At 41.8% G+C, this 19,382-nt stretch overlaps 1 protein-coding gene across 2 annotated transcripts in view; it reads right to left on the bottom strand.

The window, feature by feature from the left end:
* The window catches only part of SUFU (SUFU negative regulator of hedgehog signaling), a 98,548-nt gene that overhangs the window by 64,808 nt on the left and 14,358 nt on the right, over positions 1-19,382 (bottom strand). For both annotated transcript variants that reach the window (XM_064464036.1, XM_064464037.1), the window contains exon 3: positions 5,433-5,569. In XM_064464036.1, coding sequence (XP_064320106.1) covers positions 5,433-5,569 — 137 coding nt within the window. The remainder of the gene's footprint in view (positions 1-5,432; positions 5,570-19,382) is intronic.

Genomic DNA, 19,382 nt, shown 5'->3' with positions numbered 1-19,382 from the left:
ACGATATTATCTCCGAATTATTTTCTTTACCTTTCAGAAGTGCTGCCTTTCCCCAGCTGATAATTGTGCATTGGATTATTCCCATGTAAGCACAGGACCTTGCACTTGTTGCATCTTCCTTACCTTACTGCACATCAGTACTTCAGACCATTTCTGCAATTTGCAAAGGTTTTTCTGAACTCCAGCCCTCTGTGCCATAGTGCTTCACTATATCTGCACATTTCATCAGTATACTCTGTATTTCATCATCCTGGTCAGTACCAAACTGCATGAGTGCTAGGACAGATTTTAGAGGAATCCAAACTCTACACATCTTTTGTGGCTGATGACAATACATTGACAATAGCTCAGTCTAAATTTCCAACCAGTATTGCATCCCTCTTTCTTCAGTCTTTATCAAAATTTATTTCCTCAGCTCACTCACATCCCTGCTGGAAGGAATCATGTCAAAAGACTCACTAGTATCAAGGTAACCAATATTCACTGCTTCCCATGGTGCCTGTTACTTTGTCACAATTTAGTTTGTTCTGATTTATTCCTGATAAATCCATGCCAGAATGTCCATTATTCCCTGGATGCCTTCTAGATGGTTTGTTTTTCCTAGGTCTTATGACCTGAAGCCGGATTTACCAATTAGAAACCTCAGGTTTTTGCATTTTTGTTTTTGTTTGTTTGGTTTGTCTTTTTTGGCAGGGAAGGTGAGGGTGAAGAACAGCATTTGTCATTTTCCAGTCTCCTGTAACACCACCTGTCCCTCCTGCAACAGCAGGGGCTCAGACTGCTCAGGCTGACATGTTTTAGGGTAAACGTTATCAAGCTCAGCCAACCCACAAACCTCTAAATCATGGACATTGTCTTATACTTCTGAAGTTAGTTTCACTAGCTAGCTCTCAGTGTATGAATAGAACTATGACATGTGCTATGCTGTTATCTTCAGGCTCTACGCATAATGAGTTTTTCATTAAAATTTCTCCAAACCTGTACCTTACAGCTGCAGCTGTTTTCTTTCAGGCCAACAAACATGGAAGCAGTAAGAACTCATACACATAACGCATTTGTTTCCATGCTACATCAATATATTGCCCTAGTGATGTATATCAGGCAGGCCCTTGAAAACATCTAGCATTACCTTACAGAGGAAAAAAAAAAAAGTAGACTTTAATTTCAGAAAAAACACAAACCATAGCCTCTCTATACTGATCAAGCATCGTTAATACTGCAGTACTTAAAGAGTTAACAGTTGTAACACACCCTGGATAAGCTTTTCATAAGAGCAGCATTTCTTGCTCTTCGTTTGAGCTGAACTATAAATTTGTCCTACCACAAGATACTCCCAGTACATCCATGAACCATGACCAGCTAAGGTCGCTGAATTGTGCAGTTTCATTTTCAAGGTTTGCAGGTTTGGGTTTGTTGTTTTTTTTTCTTAAACTAAAAATAACAGAGTTGGAATTTGTGGTCATGGTCAAACAGTGATAAAATTAAGAACAGATAAAGCCACAAATACAATTTTTTTTTTGAGACTTGCAAGCTTGGTTTTGTTGAAGGAGGGGAAAGAGTGTCATTTAATCAAAAGCACAAAGCATCAAGTGTTTGTTACAGTGAACAGGGAGGCCAGGGCTCAGAGGTCTGAAATTCAATGCAGAAGACTGCTTTTCTAAAGCACAACCACAGGCAGGAGAGATGGAAACAAACGTAACATTCATTTGCCTAGAAGTGTTTGTTACCAAAATACATCACCTGCAATGAGACATGCTTTGCAACTGCAATACACAGTAATAATATTTAGGACAGCAGTAGCTGCTAGATGAGTCTCCAACTCAGTCATCATCATCTGAAATTGCTCAGGCTCAGCAGTAGTATAACTATACCTTACTCTCCCCCAACTTCAACCAGACCCAGCAAAGGACATCTATGATAACCAAAATGTTGGTTTGCTATTCAAGAGATAAGAACTTAGCTCTTAGCATAGCTTTCAAAGTAAACAATCCTTTGACAGGCCAAAGTGCTTGGAGCCTATCCAAAAAGTTCCTGCCAGTTTTATTTTTTAATTCCTCGTCTTTTGGAGTGGATTCATAAGCGTTACTCAAGTTGTTTCAGTTCATCAAATGTTTTTAAGGCTATTTTGGAGTATTAAAGAGACTCCATGGATTTTTAAACCACTGAAGAGGACAATTATAAGGTACACACTCTAGAGTCAAACAATGCTTATGATTGTTGCATTTGACAAATGCTCCAAATGGTACAGTCAACAGGACTTCAGCAAAAAGAAACCTTTCATCAAGTAACGCTGTCGTGCCACAGCCTGCCGAATCCCCAGTGGGCTTACGAAGAACCACCCCTTCAAACACTTCCGTTTTAGAGTTTTAACATCTGACCACAGAAGTCCTGTAAAAGGCCAAGGAAAAAAGATGACTGCACTTGGTTTCGCAGAGTGACTATATTAGACTGGGGGAAATCCCACTAAGCAGAATAAAAATAACACTGCAGCGCGCTGGGTGCCTAATCATCCAGGGGCGATGCAAGTGAGAGCGTGGGAACTGCTCTGGAGGCTGCCAGCCTGAGAGGGGGCAGCTCGTGGGAGTAAAGCAAAGCAAAGCGGGGCACATCAGATGTAGCAGGAGGACTGTGGACTCTGCAGAGCAACAGAGTGAGTGAGCTTATGCTAAATTAGAAAATGACTGCACCTAGCTATGGTCAACTGGTTTTGCCCTGAGAGATCAAGAAACATGATAGTCTGCCCCATTACAAGTCTTACTTTTAAATGCATTATGTCGTCAGTATTAACCTGACATCTATGATTAGCCAGAAGATTTGAAGAAGAATTTTCTCAGGCTAAAAAGAGGCTAGTGATAAACTAGTTTGTACTAAAACAAAACTAGAGCCTGATCACTTGCTGCAACAGCATACAATTTCCTTTTATACAGAGCAAGGAACGGTTGGTAAATACTTGGTGACAGCACACAGCTGGTTGCTGAAGGGCATGAAGCTGTATGGAAAAAAACAAAAATCCAACTCTTCTGTGGTATTTTAAGGGGCCTCTGGAGGTCTCTTGTCCAGCCTCCTATCTGAAGTGGAGCCATCACCAATGTTACATCAGGGCCATTGTAGCTTTGTTGAGCTAAGTCCTGAATCCTTTCAGGAACAGACATCCACCAACTCTCTTGTAAACTGTTCCCCGTGCTTTGCCACCCTCCTTGTGAGCAAGTTTTTCCTGAAGCCCTTCCAGAACCTCCCATACTATGCTTCAGAGCTGTAGCCCCTTGTTGTACTATCTAGGGCTTGACCCCACAATCTTGTAACTACCCTCCCAACAGCTGTAGGCTCCCTTTAGATCACTATGCACCTTCTCTTCAAAACTTCCTCATAGCTTATGTGCTCTAGGACCCCAACCACTGTAGACTCTCCCTGTTTTCTCAGCATCTCTTAAACCAGGAGGCCCAAATCAGGACAGTGTTTTAAGTGAGGCCTCCCCAGTGCCGTGCAGAATAGGTGATAACTTCCCTCAATTTGCTGCTCATGTTCTTCCTAAGGTAACCCAGCATGTGACTTGCCTATTGCATGATGAGCTTAGTGGTGGCTCATACTCAGTTTCACATTCAAAGTCAATTTGTGGTTCATACATGGGGCTTTTAAATAACGTAAATTTGGAGTTAAACACCCAGTAGCTAGAATCCATTAACGTATATTTGAGAAATGCCTTTAAAGAGTCATGGTGGAGAGAAAGTCAAAACCAGCATGTATAAGCTGAGGATAATACTGAAGGCCCTTAGAAGTTCACATCAGACTGACATGCATGGGCACAACTGTTCTTTCCAGTCTAAAAACAGTTCATTTGCTTTGAGATCAGAAAGATGAGACTGCATTAGTGCATGAAACCAACCAAGGAAAGTGTCTGCCTGGAATGCCAGTTTAGTCACTGAGAATTTTGTCCTGAAGTACCCTCCCAAATCCTACTTCACTCTGCAGACCTCCTCTCACGCATGGAAAGGGTGAGACAAACAAGCAGCTGCTATACAGAGGTTGCTTAATGTGCAAATAGAAGGCACTGAAACTCCTGAATTGAAGAGACTGTTATGAGAACCTGCATAGGATTAGAAAATTTAAAAGGCTCCAAAAGGGGTCTTATATGTAAGATAAGTTAACATATAACTTGCATGTTATTTTATTCCTAAGAAGGAGATTTCAGAGTCAGATGTTTTCTTCAGACCCTGTGGTCAATACATAGAAAATGTGAGTTTGAATTCATCACTGCAATGCCAGTATCAAAAAGCTTCTGTACAATACAACTTATACAGGACAGGAACCTCAAATAATGGCAAAACTGTGACAGGCTTGTGTATTTAGATGTTTAAGAGTAGTAAAAATCAAGATAGATCCCAATATGAAGACAAGCAATAATCTGTGCTAGCACTGACCTCTGCCAGTCAACATTCAGAAGAAATACCCCACAAGAGTTGCCACTGCCTCAGAAATTTGTCACTGAGGTTACCAGAGGAATCCTGTTTTCACCCAGACCTTTCCCCTTTGAGAGTCAGCCAGCTGACTGAAAACCAGCAACAGAATCAGAAGTCACTAAGCAATTTATTAACTAGAAGAATGAGTGCCAAATGTTACAAATTCAATAATCATTGATTTAAAATGTACTTTACTTGTAAAGGACCTCAAACTAGGTTAAAAAAAGTTCTTTAAATATTTTCATTCAGATCTTGTGATGCTGGAGGGTGCCTTTCAAATACACTATGCACTCAGCATTCCATGGTCTTCATGCGCTCACAATACAAACAAAATTGAATCTACTGGTATAAACAGAATCCAGGAAGAGCAGTTCAAGAGGATGTTTTGTAGGCACTCTGATTCCCAAATTTCTTGCAAGTCTCAGTCTGCATTAATGATTCCCAGTTGTTAATTTATTAGCCCTCCCAGAGCCTTGGCATCCCTTATGACTTTTACGTCTTCTCATCTCAACTGCTCCTTGTTTACATATGTTGCTGCTGCTCAGCTGCACAGACCATAGGAAGAGACTTGCTTGTGAAAGAACTGCAACTGTTTTGGAAGTTACAGCCCTTCTGCTGAGAAGTGAGACCATATCAGATGGGTGCTTCTCAGCCATGTCAGGATAAACAAAGGAGGTTTTCTTATTGAAAGAGGGTGAAACCAACAATGCAGAAGAGCAACAAAAAGCCAGTGAGCAGGCTTCCTATGGTTACCAACCATTCTGTATCGTCAGCTTTTCCGTACTAGGGATTTGGTGTTACCTGGACAGCAGTTGGGTTTTGTCCCCAGCAAGCTGGGCTGATGGAAGGAACACATTCTTTTGGTTTCCCACACAAAGAAAATTCTCAAGATTTGATTGAGCACTGATGTAACAGATGTGGCCCTTCAGAATGAAAGCAGCAAAAAGTGAGGCAGCACATTTAACCCTGCAGTACCTGACTGGAAGACGTATCTCGCTAAGCCTTGCATTAACTCTGCTGGCCACGTAGGTGGTGCCGACTCCCCCGTTTCTCTCTTTAGTCGAAATGTCAACTCAAATCCAAAACCACTTGGTCCATCTGTTCCAGTAAACCTGAAGGAAATGAAAAATGAAAAGTCACAACAAACTCCTTGTAACCAGAGCAGGCTGAAAGATTAAGACCATGGAAAAAGGATGAGTGTTCTCCTCATAGAAAAGATAAGTTTCAAAATTCATTTCAGTCTACCCTAGCTCAAATGGCATAACATTGTTAGGTTAGCTGATGTAATACAATTTCAAAGATAACTATCCTATTAGTGTTTTCAGTCAGAATAAGAGAGTCTTGGAACCCTGACTTCTTTCCTGGGACCAGCATGATTTTCAGCATCCTGAATTTGTTTTTAAAACATCTTGTAAGTTTTGCACCTATAGCTGCCCTGATTACGTTTCCTTAAATGGGAGCACCAATAAAAGTACACAACAGAAAATAATGTTATTCCACCCTTGTGAATTCAAATTTACTCACTGAGAAGTGGGATGCAACTATAGAACTGGGTAGTAGTTTCTGGGTTGAAGCAGTTGAGTTTTTGACATACAGCACACAATTTCTGTGTTGTGGACGGTCACAGGGGAGGAGGGAAACAAGAACATGCAGGCAGAAAGTTAATAGCCTCTCACACAATGCACTAATTCTTATTTTGCTCCACTATATGCTTGTGTACATTCTCCTTGTGCATCTAGGAGGATAATAGAATAAAAGCATTGAATGACAGCTACTGCTCAAGAAGCAGTAGTTTGGCCACTTCCCCATTTGACAGAGATAGATGCCAATTTATCTGGTTTGGTCCGATAGGATCTACCCAATAGAAAACATATTAGAAGTATCAAGGCTATAACAAAAAGTAGCAAACAAACTATATCCCCCTACTACTCTTTGCTTCAACAAAACTAGTCCTTGAGAATATTGTATTTTATACATATGGGAAAGTTCCTGTTCCAAGTCCCCAACATTTAAAAAAGCCATGTTTGCGTGTGAAAAAATGAGAAGCCTCAGGGACAAATACATAAGCTCGCAAACTTGAAAGCAATTTGGAGACAGCCATACCCTTTCTACCACTGTCTTCACATCCCTTGTTTGCTGTGGCTGTTCCACAAAGGCAGAAGAAAAAAAGAAGGATTTACACTGAGCATAGACACCCCACAGAAGCTTTCATAAACCAGTATAGTTCTGCAAGTTCAAATCTCCAACACCTGCAGCCACTGGCAAATTCTCTGGAGAAACTCTGTGAATGTCTTGGATGCTGGTACCTTGCTGGCACGTATCAAAGGTACAGTGCACAAAGTGTTAACATTGTACTGCTTCTGAAAACAGTCAGACAGAGCAGTTGGGAAAGTGATGAGAGCACTTTCAAATCGAAAAACACAGCTCACCCGCAGCACGGTGACCAGTTCCAAGTGTTGGATGGATTGTTCCCATAGCAAGGAGCTTGGTTTGAAGCAGAAATGCTTTATAGCAACTCTGCCTAATGACAAGTGTTAAAAGTGATTGAATTTAGGCATCAATGCAACTCCTTCATCATGCAGTGTAACTTTGTTTGAGGATTCTTCAAGGAAAGTTTGAGTGTGGTAGAATTTCAAATGATGTAACATGCCCAAGGACAGAACTAAACTATGGGATAGCCCAAAGAGATAACAACAACTGTGACTGAAACAAGAGAGCAGGTATTGAAAGCCAGACATCTACAGCAAAGGGGAATAAACAATATATCAAAAAAATACTATTTCATTAGTATAAAAAAATACAAGCATGTCCATTTTTGTTTCCCTCCATGTTATCCTCCACAAAGAATTTGAGAATTATATACCACTGAAGCATTTTTTTATGAGCAGAGCTGATAGTGCGTTTCAGAATGGTCAACTTGTACATATAAAACATCTTTTAGCAAACAAATATACCTTTAAGCAACAAGTCAAACGGTTACATTTGGTTCTTAAACAAAGCAAGAGCTTACTGAATAAGCAGCCAGCCAGCGAGCAGAATGTGGATGTGCGGTGAAACCTGGGTTCTGCAATCATGCGTGCAGGTCCACCAAAAAGATTGGTACAGGATGGCAATAGCCTCACAAATGTGGAGTTGTACTTTGTACATTCAGCACTCCTGTAGTGTTTTATTAGTTTAACTTATCAGATAGCAAAGGAAAACCAGATATATTTGTTAAAGGGAGAAACAAAAACACTTCAAAGTGGGTAGTTTTCAGGTATTTATTCCAGGAAAAAGCATCCACCAGAAACTGAAACACATTATGAACAGGTCAATTTTAAGAAGCATCAAAGTTAACAAAAACCCTCAAGCTGATCTTTCACAGTTAAAAGTTTTGGAAAGTAAGATGGCTCCCTATTGAATTTCCTCCTTTCAAGGCACATTCTGGAACAACAGAGCTTTACTTCTAATATGCATCAAGCTAGAGTTTAGGTCTCCACAGATCTCTCTGCTTCCCAGAAATAACTGTTTAAGGTAAGACCACACATGCTTTATATCAATCCATACACAAGTTACTGAGTAACAGAAAAGTTCAGGTGAGTATCCATCAAATTTAACGCAAGATGAGCATTTAGGAGAACATTGCTGGTCAGCAAAACGTCAGTAGTTGCAAAGCAGTAAAACTGACAGGCAATGTTACTTACATTATATTTTTTTATGGTAATGAGAGAGACTAAAACAAGAAAATAAATAGAATAAAACATAAGGAAATGAGCAGTAAGTTACTTCCCTTCTAAGATTTAAAAAAATCCCTGAAGAATCAAAAGATGTATCTTCTAAAAAAAAAATACTCAAAAAATGCAGCAGCACACAATGCTTTTAATTCTAAAATTCTTAAACTAACAGTTAAATCTTAGAAAAATCCTATTTGTAGATACTTGTTTTTAAAGATTAGATTTAAAATGTTTTTGAATAGTTAACGGTCACGAGTTGCTGAAAATACACTGCTTTGTTACAGTGAAATTTTAAATACATGCAATTCACCTGTATTGTACAGATGTTCTGAGGTAACAGTCTATAAAGTCTGGTAATTTGTTTTTTAAGACATTGTGACACATGTGGCTTTAAAAGTTTGCAATTATTTTAGAAATCCTTTATGTTTAATTCAGGCAAGTCTTTCATAGGAAGAAATAGTAATACTCAGAATGTAATTAGGATAGTCATAGTCACTTAGCATTTTTGCCAAAGCTTTTGGGTTTATTCTTTAAAAAAAACGTATTGTATTTGAAAGTAAATTGAGAGAAATTTTGACATCTCTTGAAACTACATTCAATGAACAATGTACCACAATCCAGGACCAGAGCTCCTGGCCAAGGTTCTGAGGATGTACATGAGAATGGAGGCAGATGTCAGCTTCAGGAACTAAATAAACCTATAACCCTGCCACATGCCTCTGACCCTTGGTCTAACAAAAATCAGAGAGAAGAATAGAGTAGCCAAGCTGCACAGCTTGCTTTCTCTTAGCGAAGCCCTTTTCACTAGGGAGTGAGTGCTTCCACTGGCCCCAGTTCCAAAGTTTGTGAGGATAAGGATGCATCAGTCCGCTGACAGAGAGTCAAGTAGCAGCCACAGCAAACAAATGCATGGGAAATTAATTTGCCCAGAAAGAAGCCCAAGACCTCCGGATACACGTGCCACATGCATGGAAGACCAAGCAAATGGCTTTTTATCTCCCACAAGGATAAAGAGACTCCTCCCTTATATCTGGGCTGTAAACAGCTGCTCATTCCCCCAAATCACCTGTGTTCCTTCCTGTTCAAGGCCTTACCAACAAGACAAGAGATGCACATATCATAACCAAGAAACTCATCCACAATGAGATTCCCCATAAACAAGTTAATTTATACCAAGATGTTCCATTACTTCCATGTGTAAACACTGGATTCCCATGCAGCCTCCTACTTGTAAGGTACATCCCTACTGCTTCGGGGTTATCTTAGGAGGCTGCCGAGGAACTGGACAAAAAGGGATCACACCTTGGAGGCTTGTAGTTGTTTGAACTCATGCTCCTTCCCACAAGTTTCCAATTTTCACCAAACTTCCAGAAAACTTCCAGAAAAGTCAAGCACTCTCAGCCAGCCACAGTCAACCAACAAGCTAAAAAATATATATATAGTTCCAGAAGAGACAGACTGAACAAGCCTTATTTCCACAGAAAACTGGGTGGAGGGGTAAAGATAACCCATAGATGGAAGACATCCTGCTAAAGCACACAGAAGCCAGGTTTGTTCATGCTCATGACCTCTTCCATTGACCCCCCAAGTTCACTGCTACCTGCACCTGTACTAACTTGTTCCCTTCCAAGTGGGCAGCAAAGCGTCTGCAGCAGGTTAGCCTGACCCCAACTCCTGTGTCAGCTGCGGAGGGAACATGCTTTTACTGCACACTTTTTGTTCTACAGAAGCAAGATTCTGGCACTACTTGGGGGTCATTTCAATGTCAGCAAGGGAGGTGGGGACTGGGGCAGTGGTTTTGAGCTTTGGGGTGGGATTTTGGGGGGGGGGGGGGGGGGAGGGAGTTCTTTGTTTGCTTTTTGGGGGTTTGGTTGGGTTTTTGTTTGAGTTTTTTTGTCTTGTTTTTTTTTCAATAGGAAGGTGACCAATTCAATGACAGCCAATTTAGAACAAAGGCTTTTGAGCTCAGTTCAGGATAAAAACATTGAAGTGCTTTGCAGGTCATTTCTTCAGCAAACAATTACAATACAGCAGTCCAAAAGTGCCTCAGCTTTACAGTAAGACTAGCATCTGAGAGGGGAGTGCATGCAGGAAGGAAACCTCAAAATCAGTATTTTGTATCTGTGCGTGGCCCCAGGTACATGAACCGAAAGCTGCATCACAGAATTAAGTTTCTATACTAACAGATCTGAATATTTCACATAGTTTGGTTTACGCCTTGGTTCTGCTGAACCCTGCAGTTTTGAGTGAAAGTTTCTTTTAAACTCCCCTAAAATGCTAAGAAGGAAAAAGAATATCCCTATTTTACCCCAAAACTAAGTAACTATAAAGAAACAGCATGGATTGCATTGTGCCTGCCGCTGCTTTGCCCGCTCCAACACGAGGACACATCACCTTTATAGCCAACCCAATGGCAAAGCAGTCAGCTAAGTTTTCACAAAAAAACAAACACCGATGGAGAAATTCTTGGCTTGCTGCATGCCCACTGGCACACATCAGATAGTTTTATATTATGACTACACCAGTAATGGAAGGCTTTGGTATCTGCCAAGTCAAATCCAACCCTATATTTAATATTAAAACCTTATTTTGTCGCATGAACAAAAATAAACCTTTCGAAACCCAAGGTCATATATTACACACTGTTCTTTGGGTTAAAACTCTTCTTTCTGTTCAGCAAATCAGCTCAGCAGAACAGACCACATGGCAGCACTGCACATACGGTGAAGGAGCCCAGCTTGCTCCTTTAATGAGGTAAGAGTTTCACTGATCATGATATTTAGTTCCAGCAAACGAATCCAAAGCAATAGAGGCCCCTTTATTTACAGAGCCATGCTTCCAGGCCCCCCAAGCCCCCCGTGCTCTGGCAGGCCCTCTCCTGAAGCCACACACAGAGAACTGAAAAGCTGCTCCCCTCTGCAGCAGAGTACCCAGGGCGTTTTTCACATCAAATAACCCAGCTTAAGAGGATCAAAAGCCAAACTAGCCCTTTGCTCTGAAAACCAGAGGCTTTTCAGTTTAAATCAAAGCTATTTCCCAAAGCATTTTCATTCTCACTTTTGCAAGGAGCAAGAGAGAGTTGGCTTCGCTGCAGTGCAAAATGGCTGTATTTCTGAAATTCTGCTTTTGAAAGCTACACAGCTCTGGACAAGGAGCAGAGTGTACTAGGTGTTTATTTTTTGAGAGTTCAAGTGTATGCGAATATAAATGTATTAAGTGAACCAATCCCTGAAAATGGGAGTTTACGTAGGGAAATGCTGGCCCTTCACTATGATTATTTCAGCCAGGGAGCAACAAGAAAGCTCTTTCAGGGTATTTGGGGATAGTTAGGACTGCACTTTCAGAAGTCAGCTCCACTCCTAGCAGGTCTCTTCTGGGAAGCAAGGGCAGGCTCACAGGACTCTGGACTGACTTGTCCCAGCTTCAGCTTTCAGCTCCATCACAGCTACTTTTGTGAAGCCACCTAAGATGCCTTTTGCTTCAGCTCCCTAATTGCATTTCCTGACATCATCTACAGAGACAAAGCTTCCTGCTCTGCCACTGGTGAGCCACTCACACCGTTTTGAAGGCTGCAAAAATACAGTACCACTACATTCTTAAGCCTGACATCAGGAAGAGCTGCTGTTATTTCCATCAGTAAGTAGTTTTAATTCTACCACCACCCACAAGAAAAAAAAAAAAGCCACAGTAATTGTCAACCTATAGCTTTCAGTACTCCAGTTAAGCCTATCAGGATATTTTAGAAGTTTGAGAAGGTGGTTAAACCAAGCTGATGGGCAGTGTCCACCACTGCTCAACGAGACCAAAGTACTTCAAGACCCAACTCTCACTAGTGTTTTAAGACTGCACAGCTAGTAACCATCCCAGAAGATGTTTCTATTAGCTAGCAAAGCATGCTAATAAGCTGGCTTTGACGGTTGGACTTGATGATCCTAGAGGTCTTTTCCAACCTTAATAATTTTATGATTCTATGAAGATATTACTGACAGCAACACAGGGAACTGGTGTAACAAAAAGCAGCAGGGTACTCAGCGACCCACTTCACAGGTCCTACCTGAGAAAAATCAAGATGTACACCATTTCCCTTTCACTGCCCACATCTGCTTACAAACGAGCAACACAAGGGGTGGTTTCCTGTCTAAACCCAAGGCTTCCAGGCTGTTACAGTCATTGAGTTGAACACCTTAGTGCCTCCATCTCCCAGGAAGGACACCAGGGAAGAGCTGATGTGCCCCAAACAATATTACACAGAGAGTCAGTCTTCTGAATTCAAGCTCCAGGTGTGTTACACAATGTCTTCCTACTATAGGCAAAGGAATCACTGATTCCATAGCTATGGGGGTGGAGAAAAAAAAAAAAAAAAGAGAGAAAATTAAGTGACCCTACCTAGTGCTTCCAGCATCTTGCCTAACAGGAAATGGTTGGGTTTAGTGCAGCTGTCAAACAATATAGCAGTCTCATTTGAGAGCCCTGACGGCATGCTGGGATGCTGCTGTGAAGCAATTTCTTAACAAGTACAGCAACCCCCCTACATGAAAGGCTTAAAAAGTATCCAGAAAATTTAGTTTGGCCAAAACCAACCTGCTTACATATTCTCCAGGATTGTCTCCTGGCATTGAAAAAAAATCCATTTTAAAGAAAAAAAATGTAAAAATACCTGAGAGAAGCAGGGGGTAGATATCTTCACTTCAGATGGTTATCTCTTCAGAGTCCTTGACAGGAAATTCCATGAGCTCTCGCCCTCCCAAACCTGCATGCAGAGTCTTACTGGACTCCTTTCTAACTTGATTTAAGATAAAGCTTCATGCATAAGGAGGGCAAATGCAAAAAGAACACATACTCAAAGACTTCTGCATACCAAATCAAGGTTGGAAAGCGAGTGACACATGGTACTCGAGACATCAGTCTGTGGCTATGCCCAAAGCTGTTGCTTAGAGCTTGCTCTTGCAGTACATCATATCAAATGTGTAAGCCACCAACAAAATAGAAAACCTTTCTAGAAACAGCAACTTAAATTGTTTTTAGAAAATTATTCCAACATCTAAATCCAAACAGATGCAGAGGTACTCACCCTGCACTTATTTGGAGGCAGGTTTCTCGGCTTTCCAAAATACTCATGTAGGATCTGCTTAGAAAACTTACATTGAGATAGATCTGAGTAAAATTTGTGAATGAATTTGTGCTGGCCAGTATGAAAACAGAACTGTGCTTCACTGAGCTACCATTCAGCCAGTTAAGTGCTGTTAGGGGGCAGAAGGGGAAGAGGAGACTTCAGTTTAAGTTCCACTCACACATACACAACACTGATTTTACACATATTACTATTCAGCTTCCTCAAAAATTCAGCTGGTGACAATCTTGCCACTGAAGCCTGGAGGTTCACAGTTCAGATTTTGTTTTTAAAAAAATTGTTTCTGTAAATAATGTTGATACAACAGATAAATTGATTTTTCCTCTAAACCTTCTGACTACAGAGTCAACTCAACCTTACTCCTAACTCTGCAGACACATACAGTAAGGGCTTCCAGCAGCTTTAGACACAAGCAGTACGGGAATTGTGTGCATTTTGTAGACTTGACAGACCGGCCACTTTTTAGACACCTAAATCTGTCAGCCATGTGAGAAGCACTTGCACACAAGTGTTGATAAAATGTGTTCACACCAGAGTTGCCTGCATCACATGAGGAAAGGCTGCATGCTGGGTTTGTTCAGCATTTATAAAAGAGGGCTAAAGGAAGTGGGGCAATCTTATTGCTTGACTACCTATTGGGAGGGCAAAGGGAAGACAGAGCCAGACCTTCCTCAGAGATGCACAGCAAAATGGCAAAGGTCAATTCCAGTTACATGTATCTGGAAATCTTTTTCACATGAGAGCGGTCAAACCCTGGAACACGATCCAGGAAGGCTCTGAAGCTGGCCCTCTGAGCAGGCATCAACTAGAAACGTTGGAGGTCCTTTCCAACCCAAGTGATCCTATGAAGCATCATGGCCAAAAACGCAGGTATGAACTTTCATTATTGGTACCCTGTGTCCAAAACCGAGCTGGCAGGACCCACAGCTGATAATCCACGAACACGAGTTAAACTCATTTTGACAGAAATAGTTACTATACTCTGCCCAGAGACATGGGGAACAGCTCCGGAACGACGTTCTCTCCAGCCTCGTGTGTTAAAGTAAACCACCATCAGTTTTCAGGTCACTTTAAAGGTTCAGCTGTCCATGCCATGAAAGTAGTGGCATCTGGAAGAATGACAGGATCCCGCTTAGCTGCTGGAGATTAATCCTTTTGAGCTCTAGGGGCTTTGGAAGCGTTATCGTCTCATTCTGGAGAGCACCAACACACAGTCATATACATAAGGAGTGCGTGTAGATTAAGGGCACAAGGCTGTAACGGCCCTGTCCATGCCAAAGGGATCTCTCCGCTTCATTATTAACTCTAAATCAAGGAACTTCAGAATACTCTTAAAGTCCTAAAACAGCATGTGGGTGACCTAAGTCTGAATCCCTTGTCTACTACAAACTTCCCATCCTCCTCAACAAGTTACTTAGGAATTTGATTCCCAGATGTAAAATAATGATATTTCCCTGCTTCAAAGAGTAATGTGACACTCGTTGTATAGGAAATGCTTATATACTCCATCTATCAAGGTCACAAAAGCTGGGAAATTAACTCCACATTCTGCACAGCATGGGCAAATACTGAGCATAGGAAATTACTAAAACAACAAAATATGAATCAGGAGGCTGCATGGGATGTGTCACACTACCCCAGCAAACAATGTCCATGAGGGCAGTTTACTTATTTTCTCTGGTTTATGGTGCATGGATGTAGCTATACCAGCAGGTGATGGTTTGATCTCCTGTTACAGTCATAGCTAAACTGACATGACCAAACCATTTCATCTTCATGATTTCCAAAACACGTATTTAAAAAGAAAACAAACCAAACCTATGCAAAATCAAGCGACTAGAGGACTCACCATGCTTTTCAGCTTGAGGGCTCACACATTTCTCCATGGAGCCACCCAGGCTTCCCATCTCATGGCCAGCAGAACCCATCCCAACCCAGCTGAGGTGCCTCCGAGAGCAGGTTCTCAACCACCACTTGTGGCACGTTGCTAGCACTGCAAGTGAGGCTGTGCTTCTTGGCACTGCAGGGAAAGTGCAAACAGCCTTGCTGCAATGGCCCGAGGAAGTTGCAGCAGAGTTGCATCATCCTAATGCCCACTGAAAGGACCTGGAAAGAACAGCTAGGAGTACAATAAGGATTTACTACTGCATTCACACAATAAGGGGCAGGGAACTAGAGAAGAAGAAAACTTACTGAGATACGTACTTTAACATTTTACTTAAGCTATTTAATGCTGCACTTCAGAGCTACTTATCCTTCACTTCTACAAGGTCCAGCAGAACAGTGCTCTCACTTGGCCTGAGCTGGAGGTGATTCTGCAAACACAGCATGCAGTCACTGCACTATACAGTGTACTAAAAAAGACAACCTTTCCTCTGCACGCAGCTCCCATTTCATGTTGCAATGGAATCCTTAGCTCTGATGCACTGGTCTTTGCGTAGCAGGGAATGGTAATCCATCTCCAAAACTTCACCTAAGGGCTCAGCTGCAACCTCACCAGGCATGAGAATAGAAGCAAAGGGCCAGTTCTAGCCAGCACGGCTGGGAAGGACGGTATTGCTGCGCTTGGTGAGCAGCTGGGAAAAGGGCACCGACTTTCCTTGTGGTGTCTGCTGGCTCCTTCCTAGCTCCTACTGTGGAAAGTTCTGCAGCTGCTGGGAGGAACCCATTCGCATAACAAAAGCGGCTTACAAAAGCAGTATGGGAGGGTGGAAAGAAAAAGAGAAAAATCCACAGCCAGAAGCTACACTGACAGCTACAATTAATTTTCATTATTGCTTAAAAGTCTCAGGTGAGGATCTGGGCTCCAAGATGTTATACAGAATAAAAACACCAGTGTCTCCCACTACCTTCCTGCTGGCTAAAGAACATAGGTTAAAAAAAAAATCATGCAAGAAAACTTTAGTACACCCTCTAGGACATTTTTAGGACTCTGAAAAAATTAAGTTCTCAGCTGTCCAATAAATGAACTCAAGGCATAACAGGTATTTAGGAGCTTTTAGGAGCCTGAACTTTAGGCACCCAAGTATCCTCCCGGACCTGGGATTCAACCCCTGATGTTTCACTTCATTAGCTGTGGAAATCAAGACAATGCTTCCCTACTTGCTGAGCGGTTACATAGCCTCATTTTATTGTAAAGGGCGCACTCAAAAACATACCAATGAGCACCATAACAGATCTTAACCAACTAAACAGGCAGGGAAAAGCCCTTGGAGTTTGAGCCATAATTCCAGGGAAAAGAAAGCACCAGACTGCTGGTGAAAGATTTCCAAAAGGGAAACATGAGACAGTTGCAGTGAAAAGTCTACTACATGTATTTTTCTTCTAATCTGCCTTTATGTGTTAAGCTTCTCCTGCAAGACTAGGGTTCCTTTGAAGCGCTGGAAACTTCCAGAGATAGGAATCATAGGCTGATATTTTTTATCTATAGAAATAAATACCTGTCTTGTGAATGTTATATGGACTCCACCCATTGTATGACAAAACCTGAAAGGATAAAATAAATCTTGGCTTCTTTAAATCAAACAAAAGAGGAAAGAAAGCATCATTTGTCTCCTTCATTTCAGCAGGTCCAGGATCAGCCCTAAAGATTTTAATAGCAGCAAAATAGTTCTGCTTCTCAGCCAAACCACTTGAGTTATGGAAACTGCAAAATGGCTCAGTTCCTCTTACAAACAGGAATAAAGCTGGGAGAGAGATGTCAACTTGCACCACAGTTCAGTACTGCTTACTTTTTAGTGCAGTAAGCAGAAACATGCTCCTCACGTTCCTGATTACTTTAGGAGGAATAAGCTATCCAGCAAAACACAAGAGTTCAGTGTACAGCTCATCCCAACCGCTCTGTTACCGACAATCCCCATCCATCTCTGAACACTAAATTCTTTGCTTTTCTGCTTAATGTTACTCTTCTGGGTAAAAAAGAATTCAAGGCCCAGAGACATATTATTTTTGTGTAATAAAGTTATACATATGGATTCAACTTAGCTAGGAAATGTCAACTTAAGGCTTGTCTTCATGAGGAAATTTACTGTAACTAGTCTACCAGTATAATTATATTGCTGTAGTTCTACTGGTAAAATTCCCCTGTTGAGCCTTATTCATAACAACAGCTGCCTTTATGGTTTATTTTTGTCAACTATGCCAAAAAAGGCCCCTGCTCCAGAAAGGCCACAACAATTCACAGGAGAGGAGGGAAAGGAGCTATGCCAGTGCAACTGGAGCGGTAGAAAGAACAACAGTATAGAAATGGCAGTATTTTGCTGTGCTAATGAATTATTCGCTACAAAAAAAATTAAATGCTGTAAGAAAACTATGCTGTACATCAGATATCGTTGCAGTTAGGTACGTGCCATGTTTATGCCACATTTCATAGATTTGGTCAAGTTGCTCAAGTCGGACTCAGCTCTGCATCAGCCCTTCCATGTGCTTCCTTTTGTCTTGCCTTCTCCCCGGCTGCTGCAGTGCATTTCCCAGGCGGACACTCTTTCCCCAGTTCCCTTACAGGAGGATGCCTTGCAGCCCAGCAACTGCCGGGGCCCCTTGGACAGGGCATTGACCCTCCAAAACAAATGGGTGTTAAAGACCAACCCCTCTGGTTTACAGTTTGCATCATCAGGGACAAGGGATAGCTGCAAAGCAAACAGCACTCTTTGCAAAAGGGATTTTAAAACAATTGCCCTTCACTTCGGCAGTGCAAGAATGCTGGGCTAGACGAACAATGAGCCATCTGTGCACTCTTCCCTCCTTCCCTTGTCTCTACCCTCTGGGCTTAAATCAGAGCTCCCCAAGAATGGCTGGGTCCCCCTTCACCTCCGCCCACCCTGTTTACATCCTGCAAAAAACAGTTTTCTGGCCTTTTCTTTTCTTTTTGTTCTCAAGAACCCTTGCAAAGATCTTCCTTCAAACCTCAGCCCTTTGTCAGGTGGTATCCCATCTACCCAGCTTTGTCAACTGATCAAAAAAAATGCCTCCCACCCAACGATCCGCTCCTTGTTTACCATCCCTGGAGGCAGAGTGGCACTCAGGAGCCCTAGCCACCCCTTTATCCAAGGAAGGGAATACCATCTGAATGGGAGACCACCAGCAGCCCTCTTTTGTTAGCCTGGTGTCACTGCCTATTGGGACTCGATTCAAAACTGAGATGACAGTAGAGAGGCAGTCGAGTTTGGTAATCACTACAGAGTTTCCAGCTTAGGAGAGAGAAATAGCAACAGCTCAAATTTTCAAATAAAAGTGGTAATTTTATTACCAATGGTAATTTGTGGTTACCAGTTGTAGCCACTGTCCCACCAAGAAACACAGCCTATTCTAGTACTAGTCAGGAAGGCATGTTCCCAATGCTAAATCTGCGTTGAGGCAAAAAAAGGGGATTAGGTCTGAATAACAGCATTCAGATGCATCTCTTCAAACTTTCATTTTGTTAGTATCATTATTCCAGCAAGCAAAGGGATAAAAAAAGTCAGCCCTCCTTTGATCTCACAGCCAGAATGGCCACACAGCTCAAAGAATGCTTCTACCTTCACGTCCCACTGAAAAAAAAGCTCACTATCTTTTAATTATTGCTTTTTAGAACATCCTAAACAGATCTTTATCAAATAAAACAATTTTTCACTAGAAGACCCAACTTTGATCCCCAGTCACTCCTCTTCCCAGCAGGCTGAACTTGCTGGGAGAACAGAGCCTGCAAGCTCTCCCACGTCATTCAGCTCTAATCCAGCTGGGAGATGAGATGGTCTCGGGCCAACTCTCCTCACATATGCCAAGATCATAAATGTCAAAGTTCTGCTGACAAATAAAAATCATCCAGTTTGAATACCATGCCCCTTCCTCTGCATGGCAGCAAGAGGCTTATCTCACTGGGATGCACGTGCAGATGCGCTATTGAACAGGATGCCGGACTTGCCTTCAGTAACACTCAGCTATAAACCCACTTCCAATCTTTTTCCTTTTTATTGAAAACAGTCCTTCTTGTAAATTCAACTACTGTGCTGTAAATGTTAAACGAATTTCCTTCAATGCTTCAAAAAAAGATTTCCAAATCTAGCAGAGTTCAAGCGTGCTCTTGTCCCTCAACCTCCGCAC

This window comes from Phalacrocorax carbo, chromosome 12 (genome assembly GCF_963921805.1).
Source record: "Phalacrocorax carbo chromosome 12, bPhaCar2.1, whole genome shotgun sequence".
Taxonomy (NCBI): domain Eukaryota; kingdom Metazoa; phylum Chordata; class Aves; order Suliformes; family Phalacrocoracidae; genus Phalacrocorax; species Phalacrocorax carbo.
The sequence above is the reverse complement of the archived record's forward strand: the minus strand, read 5'-3'. Positions and strand labels throughout refer to the sequence as shown.